The 13664-nt window shown below is 43.6% G+C and overlaps 1 protein-coding gene across 2 annotated transcripts in view; it reads left to right on the top strand.

The window, feature by feature from the left end:
- Nucleotides 1–7711, top strand: part of lmx1al (LIM homeobox transcription factor 1, alpha-like) — a 30444-nt gene extending 22733 nt beyond the window's left edge. The window contains exons 4-9 of one of the 2 annotated variants that reach the window (XM_046304325.1): nt 3051–3283; nt 3517–3677; nt 3892–3969; nt 4228–4345; nt 4622–4792; nt 4886–7711. In XM_046304325.1, coding sequence (XP_046160281.1) covers nt 3051–3283; nt 3517–3677; nt 3892–3969; nt 4228–4345; nt 4622–4792; nt 4886–5043 — 919 coding nt within the window. In that variant the 3' untranslated portion in view covers nt 5044–7711. The remainder of the gene's footprint in view (nt 1–3050; nt 3284–3516; nt 3678–3891; nt 3970–4227; nt 4346–4621; nt 4793–4885) is intronic. The other variant, XM_046304326.1, reaches the window with a different exon arrangement.
- Nucleotides 7712–13664: the final 5953 nt, after the last annotated feature.

Below are 13664 nucleotides of genomic sequence, written 5' to 3' on the forward strand. Positions count from 1 at the left end.
CCGTTTGCTTACGAATGCTTGTGATAATTTCGGAGATACCTATATAGGCTTCATAAAGGGTTTATGAAGGCTTCATTATGCCTAAATAGTGTTTAGTCTAAAGTGGGACCATTCATCCTGATAGCAGCCATGAGCCATTTCTCCTCTCTCTGGGTTATGGGGGATGCGGCCCAAATGGCACCATATCCCCTATATAGTGCACTACTTTTGACCAGAGCCCTATGGGGCTTGATCAAAAGTAGTGCACTATAAAGGGAATATGGTGCCATTTGGGCCACAAGTAGGTCTATTGTGAATTACACTTCTATTAGGGGGATTATACTGATCTACTTAGAGACCTCCCTCAGTGACTGTTGCCCTCAGTTTCCAAGTTTAGTAAATTCTACAATATATGGCACTATGAAATGGGATTAGTAACCAAAAAAGCAGGACTTAAACACTGCAGAGGAATTGTGGTCTGGTGACCGTTGTCCCAAGTCGCCTTTATGTTGAGTAAATTCTGGCAGTATAAAATGGGATTAAAAAACAAAAACTGGGATTTAAAGGGGAAATCTGCAGTTAAAACAATAACAAAGCCGTCACCCTGCCATTGGTTTTGTAAACGGCTGAGGGATGGAGAAATGTAACTACTCTCAAATGTATACAGAGCTATTGATGTAAAGACCGACCATCCATGAGATCAAATGTATAGTTTTAACCAATATTATGAGGCTATACAGTGTCTGTTTTATTACTTTGTTTACGAACAAAGCAGTAAAACAATCTTATAATTTGGGTAATGATGGGGTAAGACAATTGAACTAAACTCATGAGGCACAAGTTTTATATTATTCAATTATGAATGTGTATATGCCATAAATGTTAAAGTAAAAAAATAGCAGATTGCCACATTTAAACGATAGATACTGGTTTGCCATTTTCGGGGGTATTGGATAAGATATTTTACAATTGCTGTAGGCAATGAGGCAACTAAGAGGAGGCACTTGAGAGAACTTTGTGTGTGTTATAGACAGACAGCTTGGTACAATAGAGTGTGAAGTGAATAGATGGTGGTGGTGGTGACTGGATTAGTGGTGAAGTGGTGCTCCTCGATCGGTGTGCTCGTGCGTCCGTATGTGTGAGTGTGTGCACGTAAGTGTGTTTGGCAAGGGAGTGTGTTTGGTTCAGTAAGTATGTGTGACGGTGGCGGGCTGTGATTGGGGTAATTTTCGGGAGTGTTAGCTAGTTTTGGCAGACCAATGGATTGAGATAGATTATCCGCGGCAGCTGTGGTTTGGACAGGACAAGATCACAGATTAGGAGCTCTAATGTGCCGACCTGGCTCACTCTCCTCTCCTCCTTTCCTCTTCTCACCTCTTCCCCTCTCCGCCCTTCAGATTTGGGGTAGCAACACCTTCCTCTCACCTAGCCTTAACACTTCTCTCCTTCTCTCCTTTCTTTCCCTCTAACTTCCCTCCATCTCTTTGTCCCTCGTCATCCTGTCACTTTCTCATCTCATCCAGCCATCCCTTGCCTCTTGCCTCAACAGAAATATTTTTCTCTCACACTCTCTCTTATTTCGATGGTCTCTCTTGTTCTATGAGCTAAGTCACTGCCACAGCAGACCTCTTGTTTGCAGTCTTGTTTGCAGACCGGGGATTTCCCCAGTGTCAATATGCCATCATATGATTAGGCGTGTGGGTGTTTTAGATATGTATAGATATTGTGGAAATGTATAGTATATGGAAGTACTCACCGTATACTGATGAGTAACCTGAGTTTCCTGTACATATATGTGTGAGTGTATAGGTTGGGTTAGGCTAGAGAGACAGAGGAAAAAAGAGAGTGTGTGTGTGTTTGTGGGGGGGGGGTCTGTGTGTGTGTGTTTGTGTGTGTATTTTGGTGTGTAAAAGAGAAAGAGATTAACCCCATGCTATGGCCAATCCCTGGTTATGAGTTTACAGCGTCTGTCTGGGCATCGCTCTGTTTAAACAACAATCTAATTAATCCTGTCTTTATTAGTTTCACTGAACTACAGAGGCAGGGAGCGAAGGAGAAGGGACAGAGGGGGGGGAGAATTGGGAATCCTGTCAGAAAATACTGGAGGGAGATGGGATGGGGGGCAGAGTGATAAAACAACTGGGATTCAAGAGGAATTTAAAAGCAGGAGTTTTGGGGCCTTTAAATTGAATTGATATGTTGATGAGAAGAGAATGAAGAGTGGGAGAAAATGAAAGGGGTTGGGACACGCGAGAGGAGTGATGAAAAGACAAAAGGAAAGTAGACAACAAAGCCCCGTTGAAATTTTTTTTGTCCAAGCACGATGCTTGTTTCACATGTTCTCTTTTAAATCCTACTAAATTGTGAATAGTAGGTAATGATTGGCTAAAACACTGGACCAGCTCGTTAAATTGATTCATGTAAAGAATTAGTAAAAGACCAAGATTCCACCAACACTTCAGTGCAGGCTCCCTACACATCAGTTGACTACTGCCCCCAAGTGTCATCAGTGAAGAACAACATTCTGAAACGTTACCAAATACTGTTATTGCAGTAAACATATGTTAGATGTTCAAGCTTTACGTTCTGGGAAATGCTGATGTGACATTGAATTATATACCGTACACAGGTTTGGTTGAGAATCTCCACAGGTGCAAATGAGGTCTAATCTGTCAGGCAATCTTGTGTCTGTCTCTCTGCCTTTGGGTGCGTTCCAGGTTGTCTTTCATTCAGTCGCTCGGCACATCTCAGAGGACTGCTAATATCATGTTAGTGAGAAATTACAACACTCCTGCAAGCAATGTGAGACCTGATCATCTGCAGCCCGACTTCAAAAGCGACGGTTTGGAAGGACACCTCGAATGAGGCCTTAAAAGCTCTGCGCTGCTGTGTGGTCAAGACGGTGTCTTCTGCACATCTCAGAATATCACTTTATCGTATTCCTACTGTGACGTTAAACTAACTCTTCTTCAGGACTGCAAAAAAGACAACATGGAACACACCCGACTGCAATAAAGACACCTGACCTATTACACACTGGAACGCACCCTTTCCCCCCTCTGTCCCTATAGGCTGTTTGTCAGGAAGTGCAGTGCGTGCCTGCAGGTGATTGGCCGCTCAGAGCTGATCATGCGTGTGCTGGGGCAGGTGTACCACCTGGGCTGTTTCAGCTGCTGTGAGTGTGAGCGCCGGCTGCAGCGCGGGGACGAGTTTGTCCTGAAGGAGGGCCAGTTGCTCTGCAGAGGAGACTACGAGAAGGAGAGAGAGATGCTGGCTGCCATCAGCCCCACACCCACTGAGTCAGGTAACAAGAAAAGATGGGGCAACCAACAAATCAATCACTCAATCAAACCATACAATCACTGGATGAAATCTAGGTGGCACTTTATGCTACGGTATAAAAAGTGCAGGAGATTACGTAATTACACAGTGATAACCTAATGACTTGTTTTTTCATTGGGATTCACTACTAGGCACCATTTGATACCAATCTGTCTGTCAATTGAAGATCCTATTTTCTCTCTCCACGCCCCTCAGTGAAGAGTGAGGATGAGGATGGTGGGGGCGGTTCTGTAGGGGGGAAGGGCGGCGAAGGGAAGGACCACAAACGGTCAAAGCGACCACGCACCATCTTGACCACACAGCAGCGCAGAGCTTTCAAGGCCTCCTTCGAGGTGTCCTCCAAACCTTGCAGAAAGGTAAGCAGACCAGGCGTAACACGGTTTCTTTCTTTTGTTCCTTCTCTTTTTCACTTGTCTTTCTCTCACACACACACACACACACACACACACACACACACACACACACACACACACACACACACACACACACACACACACACACACACACACACACAAACACAAACACACACAGACCCATTTAGTGTCATGGCTTAATTTCTCTTATCTTCAGGTGAGAGAGACACTGGCAGCTGAGACCGGGTTGACAGTTCGAGTCGTGCAGGTGTGGTTCCAAAACCAGAGAGCAAAGGTGAGATATTTGACCTGTCCTGAATCCCCCCTCCCCCCCCTTCCCCCGCCCATGACACTAATACAATCAATAACACTAATCATGAATCTAATGGCGCAATTGCTCTGAAACTGCATGCAAACATTTATTTTAAAGGCTAAAGCAAAGTTAAAGGGATAATCCACCCAAATAACACAAGGAAGAATTATCCTTATAACGAATGACAGAGCAATAGCGCCATTGAGTCCATTATCAGTGTGTTGGTCCTGTGCATTGCAGATGAAGAAGATAGCTCGCAGGCAACAGCAACAGCAGCAGCAGCAGGAGCAGGAGCAGCTGGGGGGGTCCAGGAGAGGGCCGAGCAGGGGGGGCCGACAGAGCAACGATGACAGTGAGGGTAAGAGGGGGGAATAAGAGCAGGGATTTCACAAAAGCCTTGTAGCTAACTGGTACTTAACTCGCGGAACGGTAGATATAGAAGTGCTTCATTTGACAGTTTTTGTTCATTCGTGCACAGGAAGATTAGTCTTTCGCTACAAACGTGACAATTAACAGAGTAGCTTGCCAAAGTAGCGAAGTTTCAGGAAACTCACCTCAAGGCAGGTGAAACAATGTCTCTGGAGTTAAAGGGGCAGGACGAGAGGAAGAGATGCAGGGATTCATTAATGTTCAGTCTCTCTCTTCCCAGACGGTTCGAGTGGTCATGGATTGGACGGTCTGTTGGCGTACCCTTCGTTGCCACGACAGCAGCTACTGGCTCTGGACCCCAACATCTACGGAGGAGAGCCGTTCCGCCATGGCCTCACCCCTCCTCAGCTGGGCTCTGAACATCTTCACTCCTACGGTAAGAGAGGGAGGGAGAGGAGAGAGATGGAAAAAGACCGAGAGAGATGGATGGACCAAACAGACAGACATACTAACTCTATTTCCCCTTTAGATTCAGAGACTGTGTTCCACGATCTGGACAGCGACGGGAGCCTCAGTCACCTCGGCGACTGTCTTCTGGCAGCGGCAGACGGTGGGCTCCTGGCGGGGCGGGTGGGAAACCCCATCGACCGCCTCTACTCCATGCAGAACTCCTACTTCACATCCTGACCCCTCACCCTTGACCCCTGACTCACTCCACCAATCACCACTCAGAGAAGCAGCTAATGACCGGTTATCCTACAAGGCCCAGAAGGTCATCACACCAACCATGCTTGAGCTGGGTCCATATCCATATCTGACCGGGGTTATTGTACCTTACCAAGTAAAAGCATAATAGTAAACACCTGGGTCATGTTCAGTAGGGCGGAAAAGGTTGGGAGTGAAACGGGGAGGTACTACCTTCATTTGTCCACTAAGAACACGTTTTTCCATACCAAACACGACCCAGGTAGCCATTTAAGATCTCAACTATGACTTATGCCGTGTCCGAAGTCTGGCTTGCCCATTACTTACTTAAACTGCATACTGTGTACTAATCGTTATTACATACTATTTCGAACGTTCGGTTTAGTACAAACGTATGCAGTAAGCAACAAACATCAAAGTACTACTCATCCATACTGAGAAGGGGTCATCGAATGCGCCGTTCGCTCTTGATCCACGGCGTTCTTACATTTTTTTGGGCAGAGAGCATCCCCTATTCTGATAATCAGTTGTTGTTGAACACGCGGGTGTGAAAAGGCAATAGTGCCCAGCGAATTCTACTTAGATGAAAAGCCAAAATGAGTATGACATCCGGGCATTTAAAGTATACTAGATCTTCAAGATTTCACATACTATAAAGCTTTTTTTTTCACATACTCAAACGGCCTACTATTTAGGACGCAAGTATGGGAATTCGGACACGGCCACACTCTTTTGCTTGATCCCAACATCCTCCCTGTAGCAGACAGATGTGAAATCCTATTGACAACAGACTTGATCAAATACTCTCTCATTTGTTTCATATAATTGGTCCGTTGCTCCAGGCAAAAGCTTAAATCAAGGGCAGCTAAAGTATTTCAAAGAAAAGAAAATACTATTTGAACCCAGGTCTGTCAGGTCTGTGTGTTTGTGAGTCAGAAGCCTATGTTACTTATTAGGTTGCTAATGAATGGGGAGTGTTTCATTCATTAGCTCAGGATCTGACCTGCTTGTTGTGCCCACACGGTTAGGGAGTCTTCTTGGCAGCAGGGTTAAGGAGCAGAGTGAAGACGCATACCAGAGAGGTTTTACAGCAGGCTTGGGGCAGAGCTGCCTCCAGAACATGATTCAACCCAAAAAGCGTTCTATTGGAGATGGCCACTGGTTCATAGCATGGATGGGGTCAATTCAGTCAAATCAAAAAGTGAATGGGAGCTCAGCCTAAATGAATGACTGGAATAAAGGTACTGGGTGGATTTGGAGGAACATTGGAGAGATAGATTTCATAAGAGGTCGAGATGAGTTGAAGGGTACGGAGTGGCACGCTCGATTTGTTTGGGAATGAGTGAAACATGTGGGTTAGGTAACTTAGGTCTAGAGTTTGCTCTCAGGTTAGTGTGTCGGTTCGGGTTTTTAGCAACGTTATATGGGAAATGATTTACAAATCCCTGTAACCCGATGAGTTCACATTAGTCAACATAGTGAAAGGAGATGTGTAGACCGTAGATAACATCAGGGTCCTAATAGAGTAGTGTTTCTCAATCTTGGCCCTGGGGACCTAAAGGGGTGTACAAAGAAGAATGAAACAATGTTATGCCTGGTCTGCTTACCTTTCTGCATGGTTCGGAGGACACCTCGAAGGAGGCCTTGAAAGCTCTGCGCTGCTGTGTGGTCAAGATGGTGCGTTGTCAGGTGCGAAAGGCAAAAAACCAAAATGTACCCCCCCCTTTTGGGTCCACAGGACCAGGATTGAGAAACACCACTATAAAGTAGACTAACAGGGTCATTCAGAAAACCTTATAAAGGAAACAGGGTTGTGTAAAGTGTAACGCTTTCATGTAGCTCTGGTTCAGGGTTTTATGTGGGGTTTGCTTGGGAATGCTCAGCATCAGCAAGCCATTCGTAACACCCTCTACCAGAGCTAGCGTTCGTGTAACTATTTCTTTAATACTGTGAAGTATTCACTAAAAGGTGCAGGAGTTTGTCCTGGGCTGGAAAAACGCTAAGCCCTAAAGGAAAATGTAGAAGTTGAATATTAATTGGTGTGTAAAACATGAGTAAAAAGTATGTTTAGGCCAAGGAGTTTTTCCTGTTCAGGTCACGTGGTCAGGAAAACTACTGGCCCTAGCGACGATAAACAAGTATGTGTTCCAATGTAAAATAATTGTGTTAATATTATTGTTGTTACAATGAATACTACAGTACTACTATAGGTATAATCACTGTAATTTATCTTTGATCGAAAAACACCTTACAATAGACGTTGTTCAATATTTTGTACTCTTATGGTTAAGTATTTATGTTGTAGCATGAGCTGTGTGTGCCACACTTTCAAAATGTAAATAATTATTACTACGAACATAGCACTGATGACAGTATTTTCCTATAGCTTATACCCACACTGGGACCATCTTGTGGAGTCCACTTCCTATATGATTTCTCATAATTGACTGATGATATATATTTTTTACAGTATAGTATTTACGTGGATATAATTTATTGTGTGATACATTTCTCTGGAAGGTGTGAGAAATTCTTTATCTTAGATTTTGTCTGAAAGATAATGTTCCAAGTTTTTGTTCTGTGACCTCTTCCATTGTGTGATTTTTTGAGTGTAATGTCGCGTTTCGTCAATATAACCTGTCAATTCAGAGTCTGACTAAATATGCCTACATTATTCTGAGTATGTGTCATGTGGATGATGCAAGGCTTCTCCTTCTACACTGAGTGGACAAAACATTTACATTACATTTAAGTCATTTAGCAGACGCTCTTATCCAGAGCGACTTACAAATTGGTGCATTCACCTTATGACATCCAGTGGAACAGCCACTTTACAATAGTGCATCTAAATATTTTAAGGGGGGGGGGTGAGAAGGATTACTTTATCCTATCCTAAGTATTCCTTAAAGAGGTGGGGTTTCAGGTGTCTCCGGAAGGTGGTGATTGACTCCGCTGTCCTGGCGTTGTGAGGGAGTTTGTTCCACCATTGGGGAGCCAGAGCAGCGAACAGTTTTGACTGGGCTGAGCGGGAACTGTACTTCCTCAGTGGTAGGGAGGCGAGCAGGCCAGAGGTGGATGAACGCAGTGCCCTTATTTGGGTGTAGGGCCTGTGAAACACGATGAACACCTGCTCTTTCCATGACACAGACTGACCGGGTGAATCCAGGTGAAACCTATGATCCCTTATTGATGTCACTCGTTAAATCCACTTCAATCAGTGCAGATGAAGGGGAGGAGACAGGTTAAAGGAGGATGTTTAAGTCTTGAGACATGGATTGCGTATGTGTGCCATTCAGAGGGTGAATGGGCAAGACAAAAGATTGAAGTGCCTTTGATCGGGGTGTGGTAGTCGGTGCCAGGCGTGCCGGTTTGTGCAACACTGCTGGGTTTTTCATGCTCAAGTTTCCTGTGTGTATCAACAATGGTCCACCACCCAAAGGTCATCTAGCCAACTTGACAAAACTGTGGGAAGCATTGGAGTCAACACGAGTCAGCATTTCTGTAGGTACTCTTTCAACACCTTGTACAGTCCATGCCCTGACTGTACAAGGTGGGGGGGGGTGCAACTCAATATTAGGAATGTGTTCTTAATGTTTTGTACACTCAGTGTATATAAGGTATGGTAGGGAGCTATAACGTAATTGTAGAAAAGAGCCTCTGCACGTTGTTTGTGTCAAATATTTTGAAGACTGACATTTCCATGGAAGAATCTCTCCACTTGATTGCGTCTCCCTCAGCCTTTAATAAGTGAAGCAGAAAAGGGGGCCTGTTCTGGTTAGTAGTCAAAGGGTACATAACTCAACATCCTCCCTCTTGACTGCCTCTGTGGTCACACAGATTATAACTCCACAGCCCACTCCTTCTCCTCCAACCTTCCTGGGCTCTGTTCCTTCCGCCAGCGGATAGCCTCCTCCTTCATCCCCTCTACTTCTCCTTCCTTCCACCTTTCCTCAGCTCCTTCAAATTCTAACTCTCCAGGCCCCTTCCCCTCCTTCCATCCTTCCTGCGCTCCCTCCTTTCCCTCAGCGAGCGTGTAGCCAAGGAGAGATGTGTGGGAGAGATATACATTCCACAGTTGAGTATTCTACCATGACTCACTCCAACCTGAAGAAAAGGAGAGTGGGAGAGAGCGAGGGGCACCCTTGTGTAGCACCATAACACCAGACAGCATGTATCCAAACTGGATGAGTAATAGGACTGAAATATAGGAGTTTCGTGATAAAATTAATCCAAAATAACATCTACGAGAGACAACCACACCGCAAACAAGGGATACTTATATATCACGCAGTTGTACACAGATATGTTGCGGAGTGAGGTTACAAAGCTAACACTGTTTTACACATTCATTCTCAATATACATTTGAGAGGCAAAGAAAACCATTTATGCTGCTACCTGAGGTTACCACGGTGTTGTAAATATGTATTACACACTAAAACCTGCTGCATAGTGAGTCGCACTGAGTGATTCTTTTCACATACAGGGAATACGACTCCTCTGATTCCCATTGTATTTCAGAGAGCTGTAGCATCGATGAGTTATGAAAGAACTTCAATAAATAACCCATCTTGATTCTTCACAGTCTCGTGCAGAAATCAGTCCCAGAAATGGTAAATGTCTAGGATTTTGAGTTCTTTTGACAAATCCTAAAGTAGCCATGGACAAGAGTCCACTTTATCCATGTACCAAGTCAGGAAGTTATCAAAATGACATGGGCATTGATTTATCCATGATATATAGAGCAGTCCGGTGTCAGTGTCGCAGGAAGGAGATATCTGAGAGGGATGGATGATGGTCACTGCTGGGTCCTAAGAGGGCCGAGGAACCGGGTTCACTGCTGAAAGAGGAGATACAGTATATTCACTTCAACTACTACACCAAATATTCAAAAAGGTAATCTCTCAGAAACAGATTATGTAAACATAAATGACAAAATTGCGCAATATTTTAGTTCTGGGTTTACCCGAGATGATCAAAATGGCAAAACAAATACAGTACGGAGTACGGACACTGGACAGGTATGAATACTAAGGACAGAAAGACCCAGTTTACACCACGTAATAAGATATTTCTTTAGTGTTTACTTTTGGGGGTACTTGAAGACGAAGAGGAAAGACACTGATGTAAAGCACTCTCTCAAGGCCAAGGGGAACCAGTCAAAAGTTAGTATAATCACAAAGAATTGAGGGCTGTGGTGAACGAGCCGAAGACTGATCTACAATCAGTGAACACTCACGCACTCCGGCAAGGTCCACTGTCTCTGCACAGCCGAGGAAGCGCGCTACGTGTCCTGAACAGGAGGCAGGTGAGTTCTGGTTCTCTCGTAAGCAGTGCTCAAACTCTGTGAACTCTTTTGAACAGTCTGTCCGGATCTTCTGGATCACAGGGCTGGAGAATCATTGATCAATAAGACATTGAAGAAAACAAACACAATCCTACACTTCACAACATCAGCACTGTACAGTACTCACGGGTTTGACTTCCTGCACCTGAATTATTTTCACACCAACAGTTCTTTACAGTAACCCAACCTAGACCCTCGAAGAACAAGCAGCAGCACAGTGGAAGGAATAGCGTCTAGGCCTAGGAGAAAGCCTGTGGTCTAGTGTTAACATTCGCCACCAGTCAAATATACTGTTCCCCACTGGAGACCAGAGTTCATTCCCCATGTCCACCCTTCTTACCCACCCCCCCCCCAACTCCCCCATAAGGAGTTGAAAGTTAGCTAAATAGGTTATGGATTTTAGGCTACATGCACAACTGATATTGTCAGAGACAACAGCTTACTGTGACGAGGTACACTGTGACACCTTCATCTTCAGGTCTTGACAGTGCTGTTCCCATGTTGAAGGGTGGGAGGCCACACACTGCCCATAGCTTTCCATCTCCTTATGGAAGCACTTGGTGGTGATATCCATGGCAACCTGCCTGGAGGATGACACGGACATGCAGAACAGTTTCTGAGATATGCATAGACAATTACAGTGAAGTCCAGTCATGGACTGTGTGTCCTCTTCTGTGGACAGAATGTCAGAAAAACAAATTGATCGCTAAGCATTTACCGATGACAAAGTCTTTTGGACGTCTTTGTTTCTTTATTTTTATGGCGGAGTCCGGATCGGCCTTGATTTAGACACCTATGTTTGGTTCAGATTTGGTCCGGTCCGGACCGGCCTTGATTTAGACACCTATGTTTGGTTCAGATTTGGTCCGGTCCGGACCGGCCTTGATTTAGACACCTATGTTTGGTTCAGATTTGGTCCGGTCCGGACCGGCCTTGATTTAGACACCTATGTTTGGTTCAGATTTGGTCCGGTCCGGACCGGCCTTGATTTAGACACCTATGTTTGGTTCAGATTTGGTCCGGTCCGGACCGGCCTTGATTTAGACACCTATGTTTGGTTCAGATTTGGTCGGTCCGGACCGCCTTGATTTAGACACCTATGTTTGGTTCAGATTTGGTCCGGTCCGGACCGGCCTTGATTTAGACACCTATGTTTGGTTCAGATTTGGTCCGGTTCGGACCGGCCTTGATTTAGACACCTATGTTTGGTTCAGATTTGGTCCGGTTCGGACCGGCCTTGATTTAGACACCTATGTTTGGTTCAGATTTGGTCCGGTCCGGACCGGCCTTGATTTAGACACCTATGTTTGGTTCAGATTTGGTCCGGTCTGGACCAGCCTTGACCTGAACGTCCACAGACGTCCGGGCCGGCCTATATTTTGCCCAATCATGGACCAAATCGGAACCAATTATAGACGTCTATGTTTCACAAGTTTGGACAGTACAGTAAAGTACATTACAGTACAGTAAAGAAAAGTAGCATACAGTACAGTACAGAAAAGTAAAGTATAGAGTACTGTATTGTACCGTACTATACTCTAATGTACTGAACTAAACTGTACTCGATTTTACTGTCTTAAACTCTACTGAACTGTAATCTGGTCTACTGAATTAAACTACTATACTGTACCGTACATTTGAAAATTAATCGATTTGGTAGACAGTTTCATTATTTTGACCTCCCCACAGTTCATTGGAAGAGGAAACTGTTAACATAGTCTATTAGCGAGAAAGGTATCTTGGCGGCGTAGAGAAAATGTTGCTGTTGTAAAGCAGATTTTCTGCAATTCTATGCCATTGCTAATGCTGTGTTCCTCTGCTCAATCATTATAAAAACATCTATGGGCATGTTCCCTGAATGCCTGTCTTTTTTAGATTCCACCTGACTGTCTAGCTTTTATTTGATTGTTAGTTTTCAAAGAAGGTATTAAAAAAAAAAAATATATATAAAAATATATATATATATATATATATATATATTTTTTTTCAATATTTTGTCTGCATGCTTTGTATCTGGGGTTAGTCGTTTAAGAAGACAATAAAATCGTTTTTTCATCCCGAAAATTACCACTTCTTAGACGGCCTGCTTAAAAATGTTCTATACAGAAGAATCCTGTAATTAGCTCCAATTACTGTAATTTCATCCATATTAAAAGGACGGTTCGAGTTTTGGCAATGAAGCCATTTATCTACTTCCCCAGTGATTTATGTGGACCTCCTGCAGTACCGCTGCCGACCCCAGTTGGAAAACCTCTGCTTTATTGTACTCGATTCAACAAAACTCGTACAGTATGGTACGTTACTCTACTGTAACGTACTGTACCATACTGTACAATACTGTACTGTGATGTTCAAACTTGTGAAACGTAGCCTAAACATCTTTGATTCATTCAAATTTGGATCCGGTCCGCATCGACCAAATATGCACTTGAGGGCAGAGCTCATTATGACTTGCTCTGCAAGTCTTTTTGACATTTACAATTTGGTCATTCAGCAGATGCTCTTATACAGAGCCATTTACAGTCATTCAACTAAGGTAGATAAACAACAACATATGACAGTTATAGCAATTACAACAAAAATCTATAACATTACTGAGAAGTTTATTGTAGCTGAACTGGTCCGTTGGTTTATTCTTTAGTTTTAACTTCTTTCAACATCTTTGTTACCAGTTTTAAAGCCTTTGAAAAAAGTAACATAAGTGCCTATGACAGATGGGAGCAATAATACATATAATGTTGAAATCTCCAATTAGATCCTCTTTCCTAACCTGTTGTGAAAAGTCAGATCTGACGATAATTTGACAAAAGTTTGATAAATCCCTTCTAGTCATGGCCATGCAGAAGAGGTATTTGTTCAGTTACTTGTCAATTTTTATTTAGACATTTTTGGAGTGCATACCGAGAGTAAATGTAGATTTGCTTAGCGAAACTCCATATTTGGTGATCAACGAACGTATTTTGACATTATATAGTTTGATCTTGAATCTGAGCCATCTCTGGACTTTAGAGGTCTCTTACACAGATACTGGTGCAGTCACAACTGTATTTTATTGTTGTGAATGAGTACAGTTTATAACGTATAATTTTTTACTACAATAGATAGCTATGAAATGGAATCAAATGCATAACGTTGAAGACACATGTTTGCGATGGAGGTAATTTGACGGCTTGTTTAGAAAGAAAGTAAAGTGAGAATCAAGGTTATAAAACACGTGTTCACAGCCATACACAGAATATCTACCGCATACACCCTCCT

This window comes from Oncorhynchus gorbuscha, linkage group LG16 (genome assembly GCF_021184085.1).
Source record: "Oncorhynchus gorbuscha isolate QuinsamMale2020 ecotype Even-year linkage group LG16, OgorEven_v1.0, whole genome shotgun sequence".
NCBI classification, from domain to species: domain Eukaryota; kingdom Metazoa; phylum Chordata; class Actinopteri; order Salmoniformes; family Salmonidae; genus Oncorhynchus; species Oncorhynchus gorbuscha.